General features: G+C 44.1%; 1 protein-coding gene across 19 annotated transcripts in view; it reads right to left on the bottom strand.

The window, feature by feature from the left end:
• SVIL (supervillin) overlaps positions 1–26,003 on the bottom strand; it is a 255,524-nt gene that overhangs the window by 27,524 nt on the left and 201,997 nt on the right. For 8 of the 19 annotated variants that reach the window (XM_043480288.1, XM_043480289.1, XM_043480290.1 and 5 more), the window contains 9 exons: positions 23,023–23,152; positions 19,169–19,216; positions 18,279–18,356; positions 17,937–18,131; positions 10,432–10,582; positions 6,021–6,110; positions 5,848–5,934; positions 4,384–4,561; positions 1,634–1,806 (listed from right to left, as the gene is read on the bottom strand). In XM_043480288.1, coding sequence (XP_043336223.1) covers positions 1,634–1,806; positions 4,384–4,561; positions 5,848–5,934; positions 6,021–6,110; positions 10,432–10,582; positions 17,937–18,131; positions 18,279–18,356; positions 19,169–19,216; positions 23,023–23,152 — 1,130 coding nt within the window. The remainder of the gene's footprint in view (positions 1–1,633; positions 1,807–4,383; positions 4,562–5,847; positions 5,935–6,020; positions 6,111–10,431; positions 10,583–17,936; positions 18,132–18,278; positions 18,357–19,168; positions 19,217–23,022; positions 23,153–26,003) is intronic. The other 11 variants (XM_043480300.1, XM_043480299.1, XM_043480298.1 and 8 more) reach the window with 8 other exon arrangements.

Genomic DNA, 26,003 nt, shown 5'->3' on the forward strand with positions numbered 1-26,003 from the left:
GTGAAGCTCTGTGTTAGGAATTAAACACAGGATTGAAAATATAAATGTTTGTTGACAGGTGTCACCCCATCCATGCAGAGAGATAAGAACTGAGTGTGGACCAACAACCTCAGTATAAAATCAGGAGCTGGACTCATTTGCTGCAATTCCACTAAAGCCGTTATAATTCCTTACAGGGTTCAGATGTTGAAAATGCTTTCCTGAGGGGGACTGTTGGACCATCTCCCATCCTAATCTTTATATGCAGAAAAGCAGGCACTCTGTAAGGCTTGGTTTAGTTCTCATCTTTTCCTGGGGGCAGAGTGAACAACTAGATGATCTCTTGGGATCCTTTGCTCTCAGATTTAAGACTGTAACAAGATGCTACGTTCTCAGTGTGAATCAACAAATGTACATATGTCCCCAAAAAGTGGAGGCAGAATTAAAGTACATAGAATCTGTGCCAACAAATCTTTATTTCTCCAGCTCTTTGTTTTAAAAAATATGTGCATGCTAGAAAAAAAAAATATGTGCATGCTAGAGAGAAACTCGGAAAATTACTTCACTGGGATGAAGTTCTAACACTGAAGAAATATAACACCACTTGACAATTCATATGGCTCAGAGATTTTGAAATATACTTATTTAGTAAGACAATTATAATGAAAAGGCTCAACCACTTCATCTAAATATTCTATTTCTAAAAATAAAAAACCAACTTTGGTAAGTAGGTTTATGAGTGCTATAGGAAAATAAAAACGATAGCAAGAGTATTCAGACTCGCAAGATTATGCATGCCACTAGCTCCACCAGGACAACCGCTGTTTCTGAACTGGGGACCCCCATGTGGCTGGGCAGAGGAAAGCTGATGGCTGAGCCTGAAGTGGGACAAAGCCTGGGGGCTGCTCCTCACTTTCATCATCACCCTACCTCTACTGCCCCCTCCCGCCACTCCCCTCAACCCACATCCCAACTTCAAGGAGCCCGAGGTCCTCTCCAAAGCAATGTGAAAAGCACTGGTTTGTACTTTAATTAATAGCGTAAAATCTAGGATTAGGCAAAGCAGGGATGTGGGACACTTGCCCATGAGAGATCTAATTTCCTCTAGAATCAAATGGAGTGGAGAACTGCCAAGTTTGGAAATGGGCTGAATTACAAAGCCCTACCTCCCTTTCCTCCAGCCTCTGGAAAGAAAACTCAAAAAGACTTAAATAAACAGAGGGCTTCCCTGGTGCTCAGACAGTAAAGAATCCGCCTGCAATGTGGGAGACCTGGGTTCGATCCCTGGGTTGAGAAGATCCCCTGGAGAAGTGAATGGCTCCCCACTTCCGTATTCTTGCCTGGAGAACCCCCATGACAGAGGAGCCTGGTGGGCTCCAGCCGATGGGGTCGCAAAGAGTCGGACACGACTGAGTGACTAACACTTTCACTTTAAGTGAACAGATGGGCCACACTTAAGAGTTTCTGTGAGAAGCCTTCACCTTCTAAGCAGGTTTTCTGCAGGTGTGCATGCGTGTGTGCAAACACGCTCATTTGTCTCTCACGAGTATCTCTGAGCACCGTGACTGGCCTTTGCAGGGCAGGAAAATGAGAGACGGAGTCACCTGCTCCCCCAGTTCCCGGGCACACAGCTGGGGGTGGGCCCCAAACTCACACTTTTCGACTTTCATGCGCTTTGACTCCACGAAGGCCACATTCAGCCTCTGCTCAGTGTACTCCTGCAGGAGATCTTCCCGCGCGGCCAGCATCTTCAGGGGGTTTTTGGAAGCCTGGACCCGGCGCTTGGGCCTCACAGCACGCTTGTGCTCAGCCACTGAGGATGTCAACCTGCGGGGCAGAGCAGAGCTGCTGTGGCCCAGGGCTGCAGTCTAACCCACGCTCAGGGGCTTGTGGGTCTCTGACCTGGAGCATCCAGCTCCAAAGTTTTATTTCTCTATTGCATTATAAATCTTACAGCTCCCCCTCCTCCTCCCACCACGCCACCGACGGAGTCAGAGGATCTTGGAAGGTTGAAGCCCATTTGGGTCCAGATCCCAGCCAATCCTAGGAGCCCTGCTCTCACCATGCCCCTGGGACTTCACCTGGAAGAGCGGCTGGCGCCTCTAGGGCAGCCCACCCCGCTCCTGGACAGTGCTGATGGGTGGAGGTCCTTCCTTGTTATCATCACCCCCCACAGCATCCCGATCACTTCCTGTTGGAAAAGAACCACCCTTCCTTCTCCGGGCTTTCTAGCAAGCCCTCTGAGAATAGCCAGGCATTGCTTCTCAATTTAACCCTCCTTCCTGCAAGCTCAACTTCCTCTCCATGTCAGTTTTTCAGTTCCCTCCCCAATTCTCCCATCACTATTCTCCTCTCAACCCATTATCCCCCTTTGGAAAATAAGCACTATTTTGAAGAGTATATAGAAGTAAAAAGAGGCCCCCAAACTAACCATGACCATCTCTCTCTCTCACACACACACACAAAACTCTCTAGGGCCGAACGCCAGACATGAAGATGGGGGTACACTCTGTCACACAGTTTCCCAGCAGACTCTAGCTGCTTTTAATGTCCAAGTGCATGGATCTCTGTCCCTGGAGGTCCTCTTTCATACATGACATTATCATTTGTGTATGTGTATAAACACAACATATCAATGTTCAAACTGTATGTAACAATTTAAACAATGACATTTGGATGAGGAGGAGATTGAGAAATGGTCCAATAACCGTGTACGCAAATAATACCCAGAATATTAAATGTGGGGAGTGATAAATTATTCACTTTCTTAAGGTAGCAAATTGAAAAAAAAACAAAAACTGAACACATTGAAAAATGCAGAATGGGCATCAGGAACAGCTTAAGGAAACATTTATGATGATCTTACAGACTTCTGGAAGAGGCAGCTCTCTGACAGATTGGTGGGAAGCAGATAAATGTGGTGGATGGCTGTGGAAGCCCATCCAACACACTCTCCCTGCTTCTGGTAGGTGGTCTTGGACTTGCCTTTGTGGGCTTGCCTCCCTCCACATCCCGCCCTGTATCCCAGCTCTGGAGCTGGAGGGGTCCAGAGACCACCACTAGCCTATCAGCATCTTCCATCCCCTTGGCCGCAATGATGGCTGCAGGGCTGTATGCAGACTTGGGAAAATCAAGCCTGATCTCCTCCTAGGACTGCTGGGCAGGGCGGCTGCCTGCACAGGAGTGGCCACAGCGCTGGGCTATAAATCTGGAGTGAGGGGTGACCAACTAACATGTAGTGATGGCCTGAGAGGGAAGCTGGCACGAGAGAGACCTTATTCTGAGCCCCCCAAACCTGAGGTCACACCTGCACTTTTCAAGGAGTGAACCTGTAAATCCCTCCACTCTTCTCTTCTGCTGAAGCTGGTTGGACTTGCCTTTCTTTGCAGCACTTGAGATCAAAGGAATTCTAACACCATGAACACTTTTCTTTAGTGGTGTACCCAAATTTTTGTGTGAAGAGGGACCTGGGACAGCACTGATAAAACCCTTGGATCTATTGATCTTATCAATGATAGCAAATTTCACTGATTTTCTACTTAGCTGTATTCATTGGAGCCCAGGTGATCCAAATAGTTTTCAAAGTTGAGTAAGAATTTGACACATCAAATGAAAGAAAGGCACAGAAATGCTGGCTAACCAGCGTTCATGAAGTCTGAAAGCAATAGTTGAGTGATGTGAAAAACCCATCACATTATTTTTATGGACCAGGCACGTGGTGTGGATGCAAGACTTTCTGGCAGAGAGGACATCTGTCCTGGGCATGCAAGCTCCATCTATTCCAGTGTCTGGTTCTAGAGAATAGTGATTTTGAGACAAGCTGGGACCTGGGACTTGAGAACTTTTGCTGCAGTGATCACAGCTGGACAAACATCTCCTCCAGCAACAAAATACGAAGACACTCTAAGGGACTAAAAATAACTTCGTGCATGTGCCACTGGGGCAAATTATGGACAATAAAATAGACCAAAAAAACCCAACTGCCACTTCTGAAGAGCTGGGAGCAAAACCAGGGTACTTCACATGCCTCCTGCACTCAACACCACCGAAGGGGTGGGTAAACTACCTAAGCCACCCACCCTCCTGGTCCAAACCCTGGACATACCCCTTCCCTTACCCCATATAAGGAACATGCCCGCCCCACCTTGGGGAGCCAGCAAGGGCACCTGTCACTTGTTCTTCCTTCCTCCTGCTGCAGCAGGGGCCACAATAAAGCCTTGCCTACATTTCCTATCTGGCCTCAGATTAATTTCTATTGATTGGGGAAGGCCAAGGACCCTGGTCAGTGTCAATCTGGCTATTCTATCACAAAAGATGGTAATGGTGAAAGAAGAAAGTGCTATGTGGAGACCGGTGAACGGATCCATTCTCCAGGGGTGAATGATGGGAACTGAAATAACTTACTTGGGGGCATAAGGATCAAAAATGACATCGAAATCCTCGTCCAGCTCCACGGGGCTTCTCGGTAGAGTGGAGTCCACACTACGGTAAAACTTGGCAAAGGTTTCGTCATCGTCTGGCTTCATCACCTCTTTCACCGATTTCCCAGTGACAGTGAGGACTGTTTCTTGCATCCCACCAACTATCAACAAACAAGCAAATCAATGACCTGAGATGTATGTAAAACATGATTTCAACTCTGCTTCACTATCTTAAAAATTATTTTCTTCCCACTAAGGTCCAGGAGTAGAGCAAATATGACAGTGCTGTCCCAGACTCTGTAGATGCTTCTTGGGCACGTGTCTTCTCAGGAAAGGACTGGACAAAGCCTGCACTGGGAGTGGTAGGAGAAATGCAGGCTGAAGTCACTGAGAATTTCTGAACCTGTTCTTTTTGCTCTTGGAGGCAGAACTAGCCTCAGCTTTGTTCTAGATCAAGGTTTGGTAACAACTTTTTCTGCAAAGGGCCATGTAGTAAATATTTTAGGCTTTGCATGGGAGGCTATTTGACTTGTGTTGCAAGTTTCATGAAGCTGCGGCTATAGCACAAAATTAACTATTACCAATAAGCTAATGGATGGGCAAGACTGTGTTCCAATAAAACTTTATTTACAAATAGAGGTGGGGAGCTAGGTTAGTCTGCTGACCTCTGGGCTAGATACCCGTTACACACAGGTGATAAACCATGAATTGTTTGCATTCTTTGCCTTGCCAGCTTGGTTATTATATGACACTTTTATATTTCTAGTTTAAAATGGTTGTTTGTATTATTTTCAGCCTATAGGGGTCATTGTCAATACTAGGTGCTTAGTAATAGATAAGCTTTAAGTACTGGACATTTTTCTTAAGAGATGAGGCACTTCTGTATGTTATTCTTTAATTTTATATACTTCATAGACTTTTTTATTGAAATCTTTATTTATTCACTAGAATTTTCTTCTAGATACTATTTGTGACAACCAGATATAATAGCAGCTGCTACCTTATTGGAAAATGACATATACAACTGAAAGTTCATCAGATCATGTTGATTTCATGTCATGATCTACTTTCAGGGTTAAAAGCAAAATTACTGAGTCTACAATCCTGACTGGATAACATCCCAAGAGTTTAGATCCAGGCACAAATGTGCTATTGGGAGCCACCTAATGAGTACATTATCAAGTGCATCAGAGCTTAGTAATCTAATCAGTGTTGACCAATAAATTAACTTTTAAAATATAACATCAAAGATAATGCTTATAGTATGCAATGGTTAAGTCATAATAGAAGACAATTTAGCTGAGGAGATAAAGCAATCCATGTTGGGATTCAGAGATTCTGAAAGTGGGGTAGGTATTTTTAGGTTTCCTGAGCTACCTACTGAAACTTGAGCCACACTGGCCACACACACGTGAACCACAGCTTCCCTCTGGCTCCTGGTATGTACCTTTGTTATTTAGCCTTCTTAGGAAGGTTTCCAGCCTGTCCAACTTGAGGTCCGACTCTAACTGCATGTCTGGTCTGGCTTCGATATCTGGGCAAGTAGAAAACACAGTGAGAGAAGCGCTGAGGGCTCTTCTGATCACAAACCTCTTGGCACATCAGGGCCTAGGGACTCACCTTCCAGGGGTTTGGAAACTGGTGTAGTGCCCCTTGTTTTGCTGCAAATAGGGGATGCTACCGGGGTGATGGCAGTGGGGGACGCCAGACCTGCAGGGAAAACAAAGGAGCAACTGAGCATCTCAGGATCACTTCTGGGAATTCCCAGGACCCTGAGGGAGCACCATGAGCCCCAATAGAGATCTAACAATTTATAGAATTTACAGACAGACATGGGACACACACACTTACAGGAAAACTGCCCATAGAGACAAGGTTTTATTGTTTCTAAGGCCTGCAGCAGCTGTCAGTCTGCCATGCCACACTGAACAATGAAGACACATCCCTAACAAGCAGATAGGATAAGAGAGTCCAGAAGGTGATTGGAATGTCCTTGAACAAAGGTAATGTTGACTTCTGAAGGCCTTTCGGGCACTGGAGGTAGCTGAAGAGAAAGTGTACAGTTGTCCCTTGGTATCTACAAGGGACTGGTCCCAGGACCTCCTGTGGGTACCAACATCCATGTGGATGCTCAAGTCCCTTATATTAAATGGCATATTTGCATATAATCTACACACATCCTCCCATATCCTCTAAATCACCTCTACATGACTCCTAATACTGAAGATGATGTAAATGCTTTGTAAAGAGTTGGTGTAGCAAATTCAAGTTTTTGCTTTTCTGGAATTTTATAGAATTAAAAAAAAATGTTTTTTTGATTGTGGTTGGTTGGATTTGTGGCTGCAGAACTCAAGAAGGTGGAGGGCCGGTTGTTTCTGTACCATCTCTCCAGAGGAAACAGAGACGCGGTTTGTCATGCTGGCCAGCAAGTTCCCCAGCCCTGGAGTCGTCCTCCCGGCTGAGGGGGCGTGGGGACAGTCTGGCCTTTGGGGGCGTCATCAGAGTGTGATCTACTGGGCAATTACCCAGAGAGTGCTAGGCTTTGTAAGAAAGACACAAGAGTAACAGTTTACACATGTGCGGATGTTGGAAAGTCATGCTGGTCTTGGGTGTGGCTGGGAGCTAGGGACATGCTTTCACCTGCATCTTTTGAGGAGGTGGATGGGGACTCTCTAAGCGGAGAAATGATAAGAGACACATAGAAAGGGAAGACAAACATTCTAGCATGAAGACGGCATCTGATCAGACAAGAAACCTGAATAAAGACATAGGTGAGTATTTTTTCCTAAACTTAGAAGGGATTTGCAAGGGGGGCAGGACAGGTAATCAGTACACTTACAAAGAACAAAATGAGATGTTAACATTCTCTGTATCTATTTGTATTAAAAGTGAAACCATTAGGTGACATTGCTACATTATCACATCTGAGAGACCACATCTGAGAACCACACCCCGAGAATGTGTAAGTCATGATCACTTACAGGGAAAAACCACCAAGTGAATGGATCTGCTCCCCCCTTCTGCGAGTTGGAGAGGGAGATGTTACACCAGAAAACTTGGAAGGAAAAATACTGAAATGCAGTTTACAACTGAAATTTTAGGTGACATTCCAGAAGCTTCTCTGGTAGCTCAGACGGTTAAAAAGTCTGCCTGCAATGCAGGCGAACCACTGGGTTGGGAAGATCCCCTGGAGAAGGGAATGGCTACCCACTCCAGCATTCTTGCCTGGGGAATCCCATGGACAGAGGAGCCTAGTGGGCTGCAGTCCATGGGGTTGCAAAGAGTTAGAAACGACTGAGCGACTAACACTTTCCAGAAGTACTTCTCAACGTGTACATATACTTCCTTACTGATGTCAATAACATTTAAAAAAATTCTTTCATTACAGGACCTGCAAAGAGTTTATATCTGAGTGAAAGTCAATTTTCTTGAAAGATATTAAAAAATAAGTAAAACTTGGTATCAAAGGCTGGGACAGCAGCTCATTACCTGCTAAAAGGATGTGTAAGAGCCGGGGGGATAACATCAGCACAGAGGTTATTCACTCTGAAGCCAGTAAACAGGCTTGACAGCAGCCCTTTGTCCAGTGAGGGTGCCCCCTGCTGCCCATTCAGGCAGCTGCACCCGTGAGCTCTTACAGGTGCACCCGCTCTTTCCAGCTAGAGACAGGGTTTGTCTGTGATGGGGGCAGGCATATAGATTTAAGTTCCACACTGTTAAATCACTCCGCATGGCTCTGTTCAATGAATGCTATGGACAATAACCAGTCACCTGTTCTCTTCGAGAACATTTTACATCTTTTAAAAATCGTTTTAATTTCTTGCCTGTACTGCACAGCATGTGGGATCTTAGTTCCCTGACCAGAAGTCAAACCCGTGCCTGCAACCCACCCCCAAATCCTGCATTGGAAGCACAGAGTCCTAACCATTGAATTGCCAGGGAAGTCCCTCAGCTCTCTCTTCTTCAAAGGTGCGCTCTGAATATCCTCCTTCCAGGAGAAATCTAGAATACCACAGAAATCTATGGAGTACTCACTGATCTGTGGACTCTACAAATATGAAAAGGGGGACAGCCCTAATGAGGTGAGGGGAGAAAACAGCTTCTGGGGTGAGAGAATGAAAATCAGGCTACAGAGGCCTCTTGGCCACTCACTGCTACACTGTGACCTGATGAGACAGGAAGTCTTGGTGGCTGCAGCGTGGGGACAGTTTCATTCTTTGGCGAGTGGAGTAAACTGGATGTTCCAGCACTGCAAATCCCAAAGAGCCAATGACTCAGGGAAACACACGACTGTGCAGATGATAACAAACCACAGAAAAGCAGGGAACAGCTTTTTCACTAGATTGAAAGTACAGAAAAATTATTTCTCGAGCAGAGTCATAAAGCACCTGTTAAATAAAGATCCCTGATTTATTCAGGAACATGTGAAAGGAAACTCAGCCACTAAAGGAGGGGGAGGAATGTCCCTGATTCTGTTCTCCATAACTGCCTAAGAGCAAGGCTACTTCCTCTGATATCCCCGTGGACAAGGACAGTGGTATCTGGTAATAAGGACCAGGCTTCAAATACATTATGATTTCTAAGATGAAAGACAAAAAAAGAAACCCAAATAAAAGGTCATCAGGATAAAAGTCTGGGCTAGAAGTTGGAAGATCTGAGCTATGGTTCAAGTTCTCATTGTAGGCCTGAAGAATCTGCTTTTGTTAACATAGGGATGAGGGTCATGCAAAGGAGATAGTTCTGTGACTTGGTGACAAAAATCCTCAAATGCTACCTCATTCTGAGAGTAAATTACCTTCTGTTATCCTTTGATAATTCCAAGATTGTTGTTGTTGTTTAGTTGCTAAGTCATGTCTGACTCTTTTGTGACCCCATGGACTGTACCCATCAGGCTCCTCTGTCCATGGGATTTTCTAGGCAAGAATACTGGAATGGGTTGCCATTTCCTTCTCCAGGGGATCTTCCCAACCCAGGGACTGAACCCATGTTTCCTGCATTGGTAGGAGGATTCTTTACCACCAAGCCACCAAGCCTTCCCTAAGTTCCAAGATTGGTTAAGAATAAATTTGTTAGAAAGGATTCTTCCACAAATGTTTGGGTTAATCTCAGTTCAAGAGTTTCCTCTCCCTCCCTCCCTTCCTTCTGCAAATACTTATCCCGAGCCTACAATGAGGTAGGCTCCATCTATGACTGAGGATCCCAAAAAGGACTGAGAAAAGAAAACTGCAAACCTACAAAGCAGATGACAATATAAGTTAATTTATTGATTGAGAAAACCTTCACCACTAAGCTGAGAAATTTACTCAAACAATAGCTTAGAAAATGAAGGTATGTGCCTGCACGTGACAAAGGGACCCCAGATTTTAACCATTTCCTATAGGCTATGGAGCTGCAGAGCTTTCTGACAACTTGAGGAACCATGTGATTCGTCAGTTTCACAAATCTTTGGCTTCCCGCTGAAAATCAGTTTCAAGAGCTCAGCTGCAAAGAAATCACCTGTCTTCAGGGAAATCTCACTTTCCTGGAAATGGATACATCTTTTAGACATCCAATAAAACATCTCTGGAAACAGGGCTTTGTAGCCAGGGAACTCTGGGTTGATGGAAAGAGACCTTGGGAATAACCCTAAAAGGAAGAAGATGAACTTCTGCACTGAGAAAGGCTTATTTGAGTGAGCTGATTGCCAGATGGCAAGAAAATGGAAATAATTTTCAAGCGATTACAGGAAAGGACTGAAAGTTTGATAGCAGATCTGCAAAACTGCTTTGATACCTGGGCATTTCCAAATGACTCTTTTGAAATGTCACTAACTGAATCATGCGTCATGTTGAAGACGATGCTGTCATAGGGAAAGATTTTCAGTTGGAGTATCTCATAAAATGTGTACACAACTTCAGTTAAGAGTGAAAACCAGAAAAGACCAAGGCTTGGTTTTTCAAAGTGAGCCATCCTACGCCACCCTCTCCTCCGTGGGTGATGGAGCTCACACACAGGTCCACACACGCACACACACACATATACACACTCTGACCTCGCTTCACCATCCTGCCAGCCACGGTGAACTGGGTGGAGTCGTTGGCTGCTCCTTTGCCCCTGGTCTTCCAGGCGTCCTCTCTCACGGAGATGAGATGCTTTCTCTCTTCAATAGTCATCTGGCTCTCTCGACTTTCTGTGACCCGCTGCTTGAAGCGTGTACCAGGGAGAAAACGGGAGAGGAAGTCACAGAGGCATGAGTTAGCAGGGAGCATTTCATGAACTGGAAAGCAAAGAGGAGTCCTGCGCTGTCCCCTAATGTCCCAGCTGTTCTACCCGACATAGGTCTGGCTTCCTTATTTCCAGCTTGGGTTACAGATCACCACCACCAACCCTGGAACTTCAGGTTAGAACCTGGTTTTTCACTTGTTTGTTTGGAACACCAGAATATCAAAATGATGCTTTGTAAAAAGAAACAGAGAGAGACTGTCTTCCTGCCATGAATCTTACAGAGTTTTCAAGTTGCTCTGTTTCACTTATCTAAACTCAGTTGACTAGGAATCTTTGTTCATCATGCTCAAAGAACACAGTTGGTTGAGAAAATCTTACCTACTAAAGATTTTTATCTACACGGCCAACCATAAAGTAGGGAAAGCTGATTAGAAGGAAGGTGTGTTATTAGAAGTTTTTCTGGAACTCGCGTGCTTTTTCCTACAGCAACTATTTTATATGGGCAGTTAGGCAACCAGGTTAAGCCCACAAAGATGACTTTTAAGTCACAGAATATCTGATATTGAGGCTGAACTGTGCTATAGACATAACCTACCTGTATAATAACATTTCTATGTAAAAAAGGTTTACAAATATTTCTCATTGGGGTTCTGGAGACAGTTGCCTCTTTAATGTCTAAGCTCTTGGTGACATTATTTGGTCTTATTTGATCTAAGAGGCAGAAACTGGAGGATTCTCGAGGGAGACTAAGGAGGATGGGGATGGGCAGGAAGGAGGCTTCAGGAGATGAGCGGTTCTCAGGCTGACAACTGGGGAAGGTCCTCCAGTGCTGGCCGGAGAGTTTCTTTTCCCTCCTTCTTTGCCCATCCCTCCTTTCATGACAAAATCCCTCTAGGGATGGGGGCAGGGCACAGGCAGGGAGACGGGGCGGGGAGAGGAGCACCGGGTGGGGTGTCGGGAGGGAAGCTGCCATGGGAGCCAATGTTAAGGAAAGAAAAGCATCGCCAAGGAGCAGAAAGCGCTTCTGCCTCCAGGTCCTTCCTAGGAAAGGGGTCCGAAGGATGGTGATGACCCCGGTTTGTGCTTGCGCTTTAACCTCAGTATCTTCTGAGACCCGAGGAGGCCCTTTCTGCTGGAGCATCTGCTTTCAAACCACAGGCGAGCTCTCCTTAACTAGTCTGTGGTCTCCCCAAGCTCCTCTTCCCGTGTAAGGAGTTCTTTCTTAGATAAGAAGTCATCAAAGACCAAAATGATCCTCAGGTTTTCCACAGACACAGTGGGAAGACCAAGGAGCCCTGAGGGGGAAATACATCCCTCAGGCCTCCATGATACTTTTATTCTCCACTGCTGTCCATCCCACTATGGCAAATTAGCTTCCCTTAACTGACCAATAGGAAACAACCTCCAGATTTACTCAGGAAGGTGACAGAGGTCAGCATCCTTGATCTTTTTAAGGCCCTGGGCGGATGGAGAGATGCAGGTAATGGGGCGGGGGCGTGGGGAGGCTCTCCTTCCTTTCCAGCCACATAAAAACCAAGTCTGCACTGGTAAGATTCAGTTTAAGCCATGGACATGGATTTCTCTATCACAGAACCGATACATCTTCCTTTTACAGAACTCTCCTACAGAGCAGTCACAGTCAGGACTGATTTTGAGATCACTGGCAATTAAACTAAGTTAAAAACCATCTCCTAAAGAGACATGGTGACTAAATGTAATATATGATCCTGATTGGATCTTTGATGGGATGGAGTGGGGGCTAAAAAGGATGTTATTGGGGGGAAATGAACACAGCTGGGATATAGGCTATGGATTAGATAAACAATGTATCAATATAAAATTTCCTCCTCTTGAGGTTATGGCAGTGTTCTACAGTCTAAGGTTCTGTGTCCCCTGCTCCCCACCAGTTCACACAGTGAAACCTAATCCCTAATGTGATACATTAGGAGGTGGGGTTTGGGAAGTGATTAGCTCATGAGGCTAGAGCCCTCAAGAATGAGATTAGTGCCCTGATAAAAGAGGCCCCAGAGAGCTCCCTCACCCCTCAGCTACATGAGGACACGGTGAGCAGACAGTGATCTAAGAACCAGGAAGTGGACCCTCACCAGACACTGAATCTGCCAGCACCTTGACCTTGGACTTCTTACCCTCTAGAACTGACAGAAATAAATTTCTCTTGTTTATAAGTTACCCAGTTTATGGTATTCTGTTACAATAGCCCAATCAATCAATCAATCAATCATTCAATCCAGGAGAAAAGGGTGAAGGGAGACGTTGGCAGTGGGGATGGGGGATGAGACGGGGTAGGGGAGGGAACAAATGCCAACAATTGGTGGGTCTATTCAAGGGTATAGGAGAGTATCCTGGCTATTATGAGAACATTTCTAAAAGTTTTAAATTTTATCAAAATAAAAAATGAGCAAATTAAAAACCCTTTTCCTTAACTTTCCTACTCATGATTGGTAACCTGACCCTGGTTCCAAGTAATTCTCTTGATCACACGCCCTCATAAACTATGAGATGGACTTACTAGGAAAACCTCATCAAAATTTGAAAAAGAGGATCAGTTTTCTTGAAAAATGAAGTTTCAGGAGTGAATTTTAATCAAATCAATATGACACTTGCCTTAAAATATTTTAAAAAATATATAAAATGCCAAGAAAGTTTTCTTTTCCAAACACCCAGACTTTACCATTTATATGGTGAACTCAGTAGAATCTCCCAAGTCCTGGGTGTGGTGGGAGTGGTGGTTAATGACTCAGAAAAACAGTGTCCCCAAATCAGCAATTCCATTTTGGATTCTCCTGCAGCTCCTGGGAGAAGCTGATGGATGTGGGCCCTGGTATACACAGATATTCCAGGATTTAAAGTATCTAGAAGTTTGCCAGATCTATGTTAGGGAGCATGCTTTCCATGTGCCTCTAGATAATATTACTAAACATAAAAGTTTTTGCTTCTCTAGAAGTTTCATCTTAACTTTGCCACTTAGCAGGGTTGCTCAAAAGCCCCCTAACTCCCCTTATCTGACCTTAAATGGCTCTATAATGTAACAGTAAGTATATATACACACACACACATATATGTATGTATATATGATATATATACCTTATATCTAATATATATATCTTGTATATATATATTATACATGTATGTGTATATATCATATATATATAATGAGGTATATGCATATGGTTTCTTTATTCACTTTAGAAATGAATAAAATGTATCACAAGTTGCTATTAAATTTTAGAACTCAAAATGTGTAAACAGACAACATGGACCTCTTTCTCCATGTACTTTTTTTTAGCTTAAGACATCATGATTCTCTTATCTTGCTTTTCCCTTCAAAATTTTTTCTTCCCTCATTTAGAGAAGGGCATAATTCATAGTAGAGTAAGCACTGTGTCATTTTTCAGGTTTTTCTAGGTCTAACTGATGAGATTTAGGATTTGCTGGAAGAGTCAGGGAGTTGGGGCCGAAAAGGAATAGAAGCCCTACCCCTTCTAGCCTTTATTCTTTCAAATATGGATCTCATGAGCATGGTACAGAAAGAGGAGGGGTAGGGGGCGGGAAGAGGGGGCGGGTAGGGAACGTAGTGAAACAGCTGGGAAGAAAGTTGGGTCTTAGGGATGAACAGAGACTTGTGCAAAGGGTTAATAGAGAACGTTTTCAGGTTACCATGTTGTTACTTATGGGTTTGTCTCCGTACTCCTCAGAAATCACAGTGCAGATTTCATTAAGCGTTTCTGACACAGGAGGTGATACACAAGAGAGAGAACTAATGTGTGACTAGGATTAGTGTAGCTCTAAGGGTAACCCACTCCAGTATTCCTGCCTGGAGAATCCCATGGACGGAGGAGCCTGGTGGGCTACCTTAGTCCACGGGGTCGCAGAGAGTCGGACATAACTGAGCAACTTCACTTTTCACTTTAAGGGTAAGATTCTACAAGTGGAGAGCTTTGAGATAGAAAATATTGTGATCTGGCTTTTAAATTTTTATCTTACTCACCTTGAGTGAAACTACATCACAGGAAGAAACCATAAAAGCATGTGCTTAGTGAAAGAACTAATGTACAACAATAAATGAGCATCCTCAGTTTTCAAAAATGCTGTCACCTTTCAAATCCTATGCACTGTTAAGGAAATTTAGCTTTGCCACCTCCTTAAATGATTTCTACCCATCACCAGGGCCTGGAGCCTCAAGTGGCCTGGACAAAACATGGGAAAAGATCTCAACTAGGTTTGGATTTCAAAGTGACCATAATTTGGTCTTGTCACCATTTACCAGCAACTAAGATGAAAGGAGGGGTCCCAGGGGGCTCAGTGGTAAAGAATCTGCCTGGCAAGCAGGAGATGCAGGTTCGATCCCTGAGTTGGAAAGATCCCCTGGAGAAGGAAATGGCAACCCATTCCAGTATTCTTTCTGGGAGAATCCCATGGACAGAGGAGCCTGGCGGATTACAGTCCATGCAGTTGCAAACAGTTGGACATGACTTAGCAACTAGAGAACAACAACAAGATGGAAGGAAGGGAACGAAGGGAAATCTTACTTTGCTATAGCCCTGAGGCAAGCGGAGGAAGAAGAAAACATGTCAAGACACTTCTACACGACTATTAGAACGGCCAAAATTCAAACCACTGATGCCACCAAATGCCGGTGAGGATGTGGGGCAATAGGAACACTTATTCACTGCTGGTAGGAATGCAAAATGGTCCAGCCACTTTCAAAGGTAGTTTGGCACTTCCTTACAAAACCAAGCTTACTCTTACCATATAATTCAGCAATCATGCTCTTTGATATCCAAACAAGTTGAAAAATTATGTCCACACAAAAACCTGCAATGGATGTTTATAACAGCTTTACTCGTAATTGCCAAAAGCTTGGAAGCAACCAAGATGACCTTCAGTAAGCAAATGGATAAATAAACTGATCCAGCCAGACAAGGACTACTATTCAGTGGTAAAAAGAAATGAGCTATCAAGCCATGAAAATACACAGGGGAACCTTAAATGCATATTACTGAACGCAACAAGCCAATCTGAAAAGGCAACACCTTGTATGATTCCATCCATCAGACATTCTGGAAAAGACAAAAATTATAGTAAAGAGATCAGTTTCCTGGGAGGGGAGGAGAGGAGGAGGGAGGGATGTGCAGGCAGAGCACAGAGGCGTTTTGGGGCAGTGGAAGGACTCTGTACGATACCACAATGATGGATACGTGTCACTACACACTTGTCAAAATCTTAGCATGTACACTGCCAAGAGAGAACCCAACTATCAATTATGGACACTGAGGGATAACAGCTTGTCAACTGAAACAAATATGCCATCTAGTGGGGGATGATGATAGTGGGGGAGGCTGTGGGCGGGGTAGCGGGAAGCAGGAGGTGTGAGGGAAATCTCCATACTTTCTGCTTAATTTTGCTGGGAACCTCAAACTACTCTAAAGAAATAAAGTCTATAAAAAAGTATACTACAAATACATCTAACATGTGTATTATGTAAATATGTGTGATGGTGCGTTCCAAGTCACTTCAGTCGTGTCCAGCTCTTTGTGACTCTATGGACTGTAGGTTGCCAGGCTCTTCTGTCAAGGGGATTCTCTAGACAAGAAGGAAAGTGAAAGTCGCGTGGCTCAGTCTGTGGGACTCTTTGCGACCCCAGGCAAGAATATTGGAGTGGGTTGCCATGCCCTCCTCCAGGGGATCTTCCCCACCCAGGCTCCTGCACTGCAGGCAGATTCTTTACTGCTGAGCCAGAAGCCCATTATGTAAGTGTATATATGTAAAGACTTCAATAAGCGTGGTGGAGGGAAGGACTGGGAGTGTGGGATTAGCAGATATAAACTAGTATCTATAGGACAGATAAACAACATGGATCTACTGTGTAGCACAGGGAACTATATTCAGTGCCTTGTGATGAACCATCATGGAAAGGAATGTTAAAAAAAAGAATAATGTAAAAATGAAATACTTTAACAATATATCTTTTCTTTTAAAGTTTAACACTGACATGACTTCCCTGGTGGTCTAGTGGTTAAGAACTTGCCTTGCAATGCAGGGATGTGGGTTTGATCTCTGGTCGGGGAACTAAGATCCCACAAGCCAGGGAGTAACTAAGCCTGCAAGTCACAACAAGAGAATCTGTGTGCAGAGCAATGAAGTCCATGCGCTACAACTAGAGTCCATGGACCTCAATGAAAGATCCTGCATGACGCAATTAAGACCTGAGACAGCCAAATAAACAAATAAATACTAAAAAGAAAATTAAGTTTAATATCAACTTATTTCACCCCTTAGTGACGGAACAGCAGGTTTGCTCCATAGTATACCCTCATTTTTGAAGCGGACACCGGCTGGTTATGCAGGGCTAGGTTGCTATAGACCTTTATTCCTAACTTCAGAGGAAAGGAGTTAAGGCAAGTGCAAGAAAGGCCTCCTTTGGGAGAAGAAACGGGGCGTTTCCACTTATGAAAATGTCAAATGAAGCAGGAGGACCCTACAGACCCTCCCTCTGGCTGAAATCCTGCGCCTCTCCCTCAAAGACCAGTTTGTTACCGCTAGTCCTAAAGGGACAGAACAGTCATGACCTTTCCAGTTAGAGACCACCTGACCGGACGTGGTCCCTGAGCTGATGAGACAGAGGCCCTAAGATGAGAGTGACCGGCCAGGTCCCACAGACGGAGGGCGACCAGCACCTGGGGCTCGTTGTGGCAAAGGGGATGCCGCCGCTTTTTCTAACAATTTTGACCCCAGGGACATTCCAAGGGGAATAAAAACCAATTGTCGGTATTTCTAGCTTTAAATATCACTGCATATTAGGCACTAACAGAATTCCTCAGCCCAGGCTAGGTCTCCCTTCTGGTAGAGCTCAGACAGGGTGCAGCAAGGTGGAAGGTGGGGAAGCAGGACTGTGGTTTCCATGCCAACAGTGCCACGGCAGCCAGCTCGCATCAGGACCACGGCTTCCACCGTGTCTCTTCCACGCCCCCGAGTGCTTCCGCCACCGCCTCCTACTTGGTCAAGGTAAGCAAGATAATCTGTCTCCTGAACTGGAGCCAGGAACACCCTGGGCTCCTTCTTGGGCTCCTGACTCAATTTAGAATATTAACTTATGGGATTATGTGGCAGTCTGAATGGGAAGGGAGTCTGGGGAAGAATGGATACATGTATATGTATGGCTGAGTCGCTCTGTTATGTACCTGAAACTACCACAACATTGTTAATCAGCTATACTCTAATATAAAATGAAAAAAAAAAAAACCCACAACATAGATTAAAGGGGAAACTTTCCTCTTCAACCAGTTTCATGACTATGAGATGAATTAATACCATAAGTCTCCCTAGAGGTCTGAGCCGAGGTTGCAACATGTGTGCGTGCTCAGCATGCTCAGTCGTGTCTGATTCTTTGCGACCGCCAGGCTCCTCTGGCTCCTCCTCCTCCTTTGTAGCCTGCCAGGCTCCTCTGTCCATGGGATTCTCCAGGCAAGACTGGAGTGGGTTGCTATGCCCTCCGGGTGACTGACCCTAAATATATGAAGTAAGTACATTTACACACACACACACACACACACACACAAATGCAGCAAAGGAGTTACTTTCCCAAATGAAATAAGTTTCTCCCTGCCGCTCAGAAATTGCAATGAGGCTTAATACACGTAGGCTTTTCCTCACCTGATTAATAGATACAAAAGACAGGTATTTATGGGCAGCAGGTAGAGCAGGAGAATAAGTAGAAGCGTATACAGGTTCCTATAGAGCAAAGCAAGAGGATTAGAGGTGAAAAAAGACGATTTATCAGAGCGGGGTGGAGGAGGGGAAGGACAAAAACGAGGCTTTCTCTCACAGAAAGTTAATTTACTCATTGCAATTTCACTTCTCTTCCCCAGAGAGTCCTTCCTACTTGTTTTATTTTAGAATGCTAACAGAAATTCCCACACAAGCACAGTAAATATAACCCAATCAATTCTGTGCAGTACCTGAGTTATTGGCATGATGACTGCAATTTACAGAAGATATTCAGACAGGGGATCCCTGCCTTTCATGGACCATTTTAACATTGAATATAAACTATGTTTTTTAAAGCCTTTCACGTTTTCTCCATGATTGAAACAAAATTTCACGATTTTTTGATGATGGCCATTCTGACCGGTGTGAGATAGCTAATGGGAAGCTGCTGTGTAACACACGGGGCTCAACCCAGTGCTCTGTGACGACCTAGAGGGGGCTCTAGGTGACCCAGAGGGTCACAGGGGGCTCTGTGACAACCTAGAGGGGTGGGATGGCGAGGTGGGGCAGGAGGGAGGCTCAAGACGGGGGGGACGTATGTATACTCAAGGCTGATTCCTGTCATATGGCAGAAACCAACCTGATATTGTAAAGCAATTATCCTCCAATTAAAAATAAAATTAAAAAAAGGGCGGGAAACAGGATAGCTTTCCATGCTGGACTGAGGTGACATCTCCCCTCGGGTTAAGAAAACCAAGCAGAGAGGGGTACCCAGGGGAACCGTCTAGGATGAGAGCTACACGTGGCGAGGAGACCTGTGTTAGAGTCAGGCTTACCCAAAGCAGATTAGAAATGTCATTATCATCTGTAAATCCTCCTTCTTCCTACAGGTTAAAACAAATAGGAGACGTTGCAGAGTGTCAGAAGAGTAGGGTCAGGTTACGGGGTCACAGGCATTTTCCAGAACTCTGTGCTGGGTTCCAGGAGAAGCATGCACATGCCCACACAGTCGGGTGGCACAAACACCAAGTGAGCTCATCCCCCATCTGAGGGGTGACTATCTGTAATTTGGGGGTCAGACCAACAGCCCTCCTCACCCTCCTACCCTTTGTCCTTCAATTGACCACATGCTCTTGAATCGTCATTTGGAATTTCAACAGCACAGGCAATTAGAACACGAATGTGGCAGACTGACCTGCCTAGAATTTTCAAGGACTTGTTCTGGGGACAGCACAGAGCTTAGCCTGATTCACTGACTTGACACTTGGATGGAAGCACAGCCAGGTACCAAATCCTAACCTGTGGCTCAGACACAGGTGGGGGGCAGTAACCACAAACTCTGTAAAAGGTTCTGACTTCCTGGAAAAAGCCTACAACTTTGGATGGTTATCTTGATCAAAGGGCCTGGGAGTCACTGTCTCTGCCTAAATATCAAAAAACAGGCCAAAATGGGGTTGGAATTTTAAATAATGATTTGGGGAAAATATATAACTGCCATTTAGGTGAAACAAAGAGACTTCTGCCAAATCCCTTTTCTTTCAAACTTTGTCTTGTTTCACTTCTCTCCCTCTCGGGATGGGATGAGTGGCTCTGAAAGGATCATGTTCCTGGTGCTGTGAGCCCGGCCAAACCTACAAACCGCGGTCTTTGCCATCTTTAGAACTAATTCTGTACGCTACAAAAGCAAAGATGTATAAGTCAGGTTAGCATTGCCCTAGACTAAACCAAGCACAAGAGGAAGGAAAGAGGGACAGCAAGAGAAAGAACCCAAGCTATTTGTTGTAGGAAATGACAGGGGAGGCAGGGTAAATAGCACTCTTAAGTTCCAAACCATCCATCCTAATTTTAGGGGGTTAAGTTTGGAAAGTAAGGAAGTGATGTTAAGTTACATGGTCTCTTGAGACAAGATTGATCTTTTTGTAGGGAAAGTAAAACACTAACTTATTCCCCAAATTGATTTATGGACCAAAAGAATACATTTTTTTAAACCTTACAGGACCCCAAAGGAGATGCCAGTTAGAGCACCAAAATTTTGTTTTGGAACAAACCCTTTGACAGAAAGAAAAACAATTTAAGATTTTCAAGGCATCCTTCATATCTTTTTTAATGTGGTTACACAACAATCTCTAATTACTCATGGGCTCACATTATATTTTTATTGGATGGCACGGATTTTCACAAGGGAAGCGATTTATATAAAGGCCCATCTCCATTTCCTGCCTCCTTTGCTTTTCCACAGGCTGTAACTCGTGGGACCCTGCTTAGCATACACAGTAAAAGCTCGAGGAGGCCAAACCGTAAAATGTTTGGTAACCACGAATATGTGCCTTCAATGAATTCAGAAACTGTGCAGGAAGTGATGACCTGACAGTAAATCCAGTCCCTTTTCCCTTGGTGGAAAAGACGGAAGGTTCCAGAGCTTGTGCCCCTAGCAAGTCTGGCTCCAGCCTAGGCAGCAAGATCCTAACTGCATGGAGCATGTGTCATGAATGTCCTTCCTTCTGCAGAGAAGCATTCAGATACCCAGCAAACCTTGGCCATGTCGCAAGCTCCCCTGCCTGCCTTCCAGCTGCCCCAGGGACTGTCTTACGGCAGATCAGGTTCAAGGCAGCTCTTCTACCACATCTGAGCATGGCCAAGGTGTGGCTGAAATACACAGCCAGCCCTTGGGAAGACACGGAACCAAGGGCACTTCAGAGGCCATGGGAAAACCACATGACCCCAAGAGCATCTACGATTTCCCGATGCCTGCTACAGAAGCCCAAAATAGATGGGCTTATTTTAACTTCAAAGAACTTATTGTCTTGGGCCAAAATGAACTAGGTTAGGAGTAGGAGAGCAATGATGAGTTCACTGCTGGTGCAGAACCCCTGAGCGCAGGACAGTACTTCCCACTCAAGCCATGGCTGCTGTGGGCAGGGTTTACCACCCCAGGGGCAACTGCAGCTACCTTCTCCCATCTCTTGCCTCCTGAGAATCTCAGTCTATGTTAAGGCTGTTCTGATCTCATCTACTATTCTGAGCCTTCTGGTTTACCCAGCTTCTGCCGATCCCTGTCCCCTAAGTGGTGCAAAGTGTTGAGATTAATTCTACTATTTGTAAGAAATCTACCTGGCTTTGTACTTTGTAGCCATCCTTTTTACCATGCCATGGAGGACCTGCTTGGGGAAATTTCTTTGCATCTTTCAACATGACCAAGAGTTAAGCACTAAAGTTACCTGGGAACCAATACTTTCAAATCAAACTTTTACATAAAGTTTGTGGGCAATGGCAGTCGACCTAGTTTTCTTTCACTTTTGGATCTCATTCTGGAAATACAGATTTCCTATGTAGGTTCCTTAATATCTAGTCATATTTGAGAGATTTGCAAATGGCTGAGCGTTAACTGTCTTTAGTGACTATCTTTGAAGTCATGTTTGACTCAAAAGAGAGAATTCAAATTGCTCTTCCAATTTAACCTAGGAAAACACAGAAGAGCCATAGGAAATAGTGTCAGAACTCTGTCCTCATGGCCCCATGGACACACCTCCTTCTTATGTATGCTTCTGAGTGCCTCAAGGTCATGTTCATCACTTCTCTCTTCCACGGAGGCTTATTACATTGTTTTAGAGCTGGAAGGGGTCTAGGTGATCATCTGGTTGGAAGTATTTTTCCTTTTTGTTTGAAGACCTGTGATCCTAGCAGTTGGCCAGTGGTGTGGCCCAGCGCCCACACTGCCCCCAGCCAGCAGGTGCATTTGCCATCACAGGGCCAGGCAGCAGGAAGTCACTGTTCACTTTGAAAGTGTGCACTGATTGGTCAAAAGCTGGTCATTATGACTAGTCATTTAACAACTCATTGGTACATTTGCATATGAAATGCTTGCCCAGATTGACAACAGTGTGTTACTGAATTTTCTTGAAGCTTATAACATACTTTGCTATACTCTTAATAAAAGACTTACCTGATCATCATGGAACATGACTTCTGTGACATGTCCTCACCGATCACAATTGTGTCCTCTTGTATATATGTATGTTTTAAATCTAGGCCTAGGACATTCAAACCCATATTCTATATGCAACTAATAAACGGTTAGCAGTCAATGAGGTTTTCATTCTAAAGGCTTTAATAAGGTGACTTCCTGGCAGTCCAGTGTTTAGGGTTCCATGCTTCCACTGCAGGGGACACAGGTTCAATCCCTGGTTGTCAGAGAATTAATATCCTGCATACTGTGCAGTGTGATCAAAATATATACATATACACACACACCTATATCTATAGCTACACATATAGATGTCAGTTCAGTTCAGTTCAGTTGCTCAGTTGTGTCGGACTCTGCAACCCCATGGACTGCAGTACGTCTCTACAGAAATAGGTATGTAGATATAAAAGGGTTTAATAACACTGTAAAATCAGATTTCATTTTAGAAGATTTGAAACAGATAAAAGTGCACACTTTCAAATATAGGAACCTGCCTGCTGATGCATTAGGTATGTGGCACTGTTCCCAATTCTAGGACATCTCAAGACTTCAGCTGGTGATTAATTGAAGCTGCTGTGGGCAGACTATAGGTGTGGACCCTAGTGGCAAGAGAGAGCAGATGCTTCCCAGGGTAGTAACTGGTTAAGCTATGCATGCTTGCCTGGTGGACGCACATCCAAGCGTGATGTTAGTTAGAATGCTTTTTCCGAGCACAGACAACGTTACCTTCTTCTTGAGTGACTGCTCCGTTTCTTGGATATGCAGGCTGCTGGTGATGGAGGCTTTGCCGTATTCCTGCTTTCTGTTGAGTCTGTTTCTCCAGTCTTCCTCACCGCTCTTCTTCAACAGTGCTAATCTAAGAAGAAGACAGGCCAACCCAAAAGTTCAGCACCAATCCTTCCTTGTAAAAGAACCACAATTTAAGTAAGTTAGTCATAAGTAAGAAATGACCACAGCTGCATAATTTGAATCTTTCTGAACAGCATTTATTTGGAAGAAAGTATGTCTGGAAAACTAATATAATTATGTAGAGTATTATATTTTCTAAGATGGTCCCAAAGGTTTGAAAGTTTGATGGAAAAGCAAGTCTGAAGCCTGACTTCCTAGATAAAAGATGGAACATCATTTTACCAGAGGAATATCTCTGTTTTTGCCTTGCCTTTGGGCTGAGGGCACAAAGAAAAATAAAAATAAATGTCCCCAGAGAAAAATGTCTTCTAGTGTCCCCTTCTGGTCACATGAGGAATTAACATGTAATGCCAAAGGTGGATGGTACTTATTTGCAGAAAATATAGCAGAAATGAGTTTAACAATTTAAAACAACAGAATATAGACAATCTCTGGATATCATACATTTATAATTACAGGTAAAAGCTGATGTTTAAGGATGTTTCTGTTCTTGAATTCTAAGTCATGCTATTTTCTTCCAAATGAAATTGGTCTTTCCAATCCATCTTCTTAATACAGAAACTTCTCTAGAAACCCATTTTTAAAATGATCATTCCAATTTTCCTCTGGAGATAGCTATATATAAAAAAAGAATCTAATTAACTCAGGTCTTTATCTAACCTACTTTAGGTCAACTATGGTGTGACTTGATAAAAAGCTGCTTGGATGTGAAAATTTGTGAAAGGTTATTCTCATGAACACAGGCTGTTTCAGTCTTGGACATTTAAGTTGGACAAACACAGGAAAGATAAAAGGCACAAAAGTGGTGATCATTAAACTCATTTGAGCTGGTGCTCAAACAATTTAAAGATTAGGCGGAAAAAACTGACTGGACCCTTTCCCTTGCAGCTGGGTCTGCTGGGCTGGGTCTTTTAAACACTCATTAATACATGTCCATGAAGAGTGTACTTTTAAGCAATGTATAAGCCCTGTTTTGGCTGTTAAGTCCTGTCAAGTCCCTTCCTTACTGGTCACAATGGAGACTGAACTAGATGATCTCTAAGGGTCCTTAGACCAAGTGTACTGACTCCATTAAATAATGGAATTGGAGATGGGATGAAACATATCACACTCCTCATGGAGATACAGAGAAGGCAATGGCACCCCACTCCAGTACCCTCGCCTGGAAAATCCCATGGACGGAGGAGCCTGGTAGGCTGAAGTCCATGGGGTTGCGAGGAGTCGGACACAACTGAGCGACTTTACTTTCACTTTTCCTTTCATGGAATTGGGTCATTTGTAGTAATGTGGATAAGCCTAGTGTCTGTCACACAGAGTGAAGTAAATTAGAATGAGAAAACTAATATTAACACATACATGTGGAATCTGAAAAAATTGGTATAGATGATCTTATTTACAGAGCAGAAAGACAGACAGATGTAGAGAACCAGTGTATGGATACCAAGGGGGAACGGGGGTGTGGGGTGAACTGGGAGATTGGTATTGACATGTATACACCATTGATACTAATGAGGACCAACTGCAGAGCACAAGGAGCTCTACCAAACGCTCTGTGGTGACCTAAATGGGAAGGAAATCCAATAAAAAGGGGATATGGGTATTATATGTACAGCTGATTCACTTTGCCGTATAGCAGAAAGTAATACAACATTGTAAAGCAACTACATTCTTTTACGCTAAGTCATGTCTCTCTGTGACCCCATGGGCTGCAGCATGCCAGGCTTCCCTGCCCTTCACTATCTCCCAGAGTTTGTTTAAATTCATGTCCATTGAGTCGGTGATGTCATCCAACCATCTCTTGCCCCTATCTCCTCCTGCCCTCAATCTTTCCCGGCATGAGGGTCTTTTCCAATGCAATTATACTCCAATAAAATTTTTTTTAAAAATTGAAGGAGAGGTATATCACACTGTACAATAAAAGTTTAGTTAAGCAAATAAGAAAACAAGTTTTACAGTAAATATCAACCCATGTACATCTACAAATTCATGTATAACCATATTGTATACTTGTCTATTGGTTCAGTCAAATAAGGAAGGTAAGCCAGGAATACTTTCCAAAGGGGGCAAGAGCTTCAAACTCTGGACCTTCCCCCTCATCCAACCTCTTCCTCTTCCTTGTCCTTCCCTTCCTTTCCCTCTATGTGACTGCAGACAAGACCCAAATGTCTACTCTACGGAACTATCATTTATCTGTGATATTGTGATTTATAATATACACTTGGTCATTGTCCTCTTTGTAGGTACAGAGCTCCCACAACTTTTGGAATTTCCTAAATGATGAGAGTGATAAATGTGTCAACTTATATGAACGAGATGACCTTTAGAAGCATGTATGTGGGGATGTGTTGCTGGGAGAACCAAACATGTGATTACATGGCTGGAACTTTTAGTCCCACCCCCTGACCTCCAGGAAGGAGAAAAGAGCTGGAGAGTAATTAAGTGCCTGGCCATTGGTGACTCAACTCAATCACGTCTATGTAATAAAGCCTCCACAAAAAGGCCAAAAGGACAAGGTTCCAAGAGTTCTTGGTTTGGTGGACACGTGGAGGTTTGGTGAGGGTAGCACACCCAGGGAGAGCATGAAACTCCACACCCTTTCCTCACAGCTTGCACTGTCCATCTCTTCTCGCTGGCTGTTCCTTATATTGTTTTTTTAAAAGTTATTTATTTTTGGCTGTGCTGGGTCTTTGTTGCTGCTTGGGGGCTTTCTCCAGTTGCAGTGAGCGGGGTCTACTCTCTGCTTGCAGGGCATGGGCTTCTCACTGCGGTGGTTTCTCTTGTTGCAGAGCACAGGCTCT

Source organism: Cervus canadensis, chromosome 10 (assembly GCF_019320065.1).
Source record: "Cervus canadensis isolate Bull #8, Minnesota chromosome 10, ASM1932006v1, whole genome shotgun sequence".
Taxonomy (NCBI): Eukaryota; Metazoa; Chordata; class Mammalia; order Artiodactyla; family Cervidae; genus Cervus; species Cervus canadensis.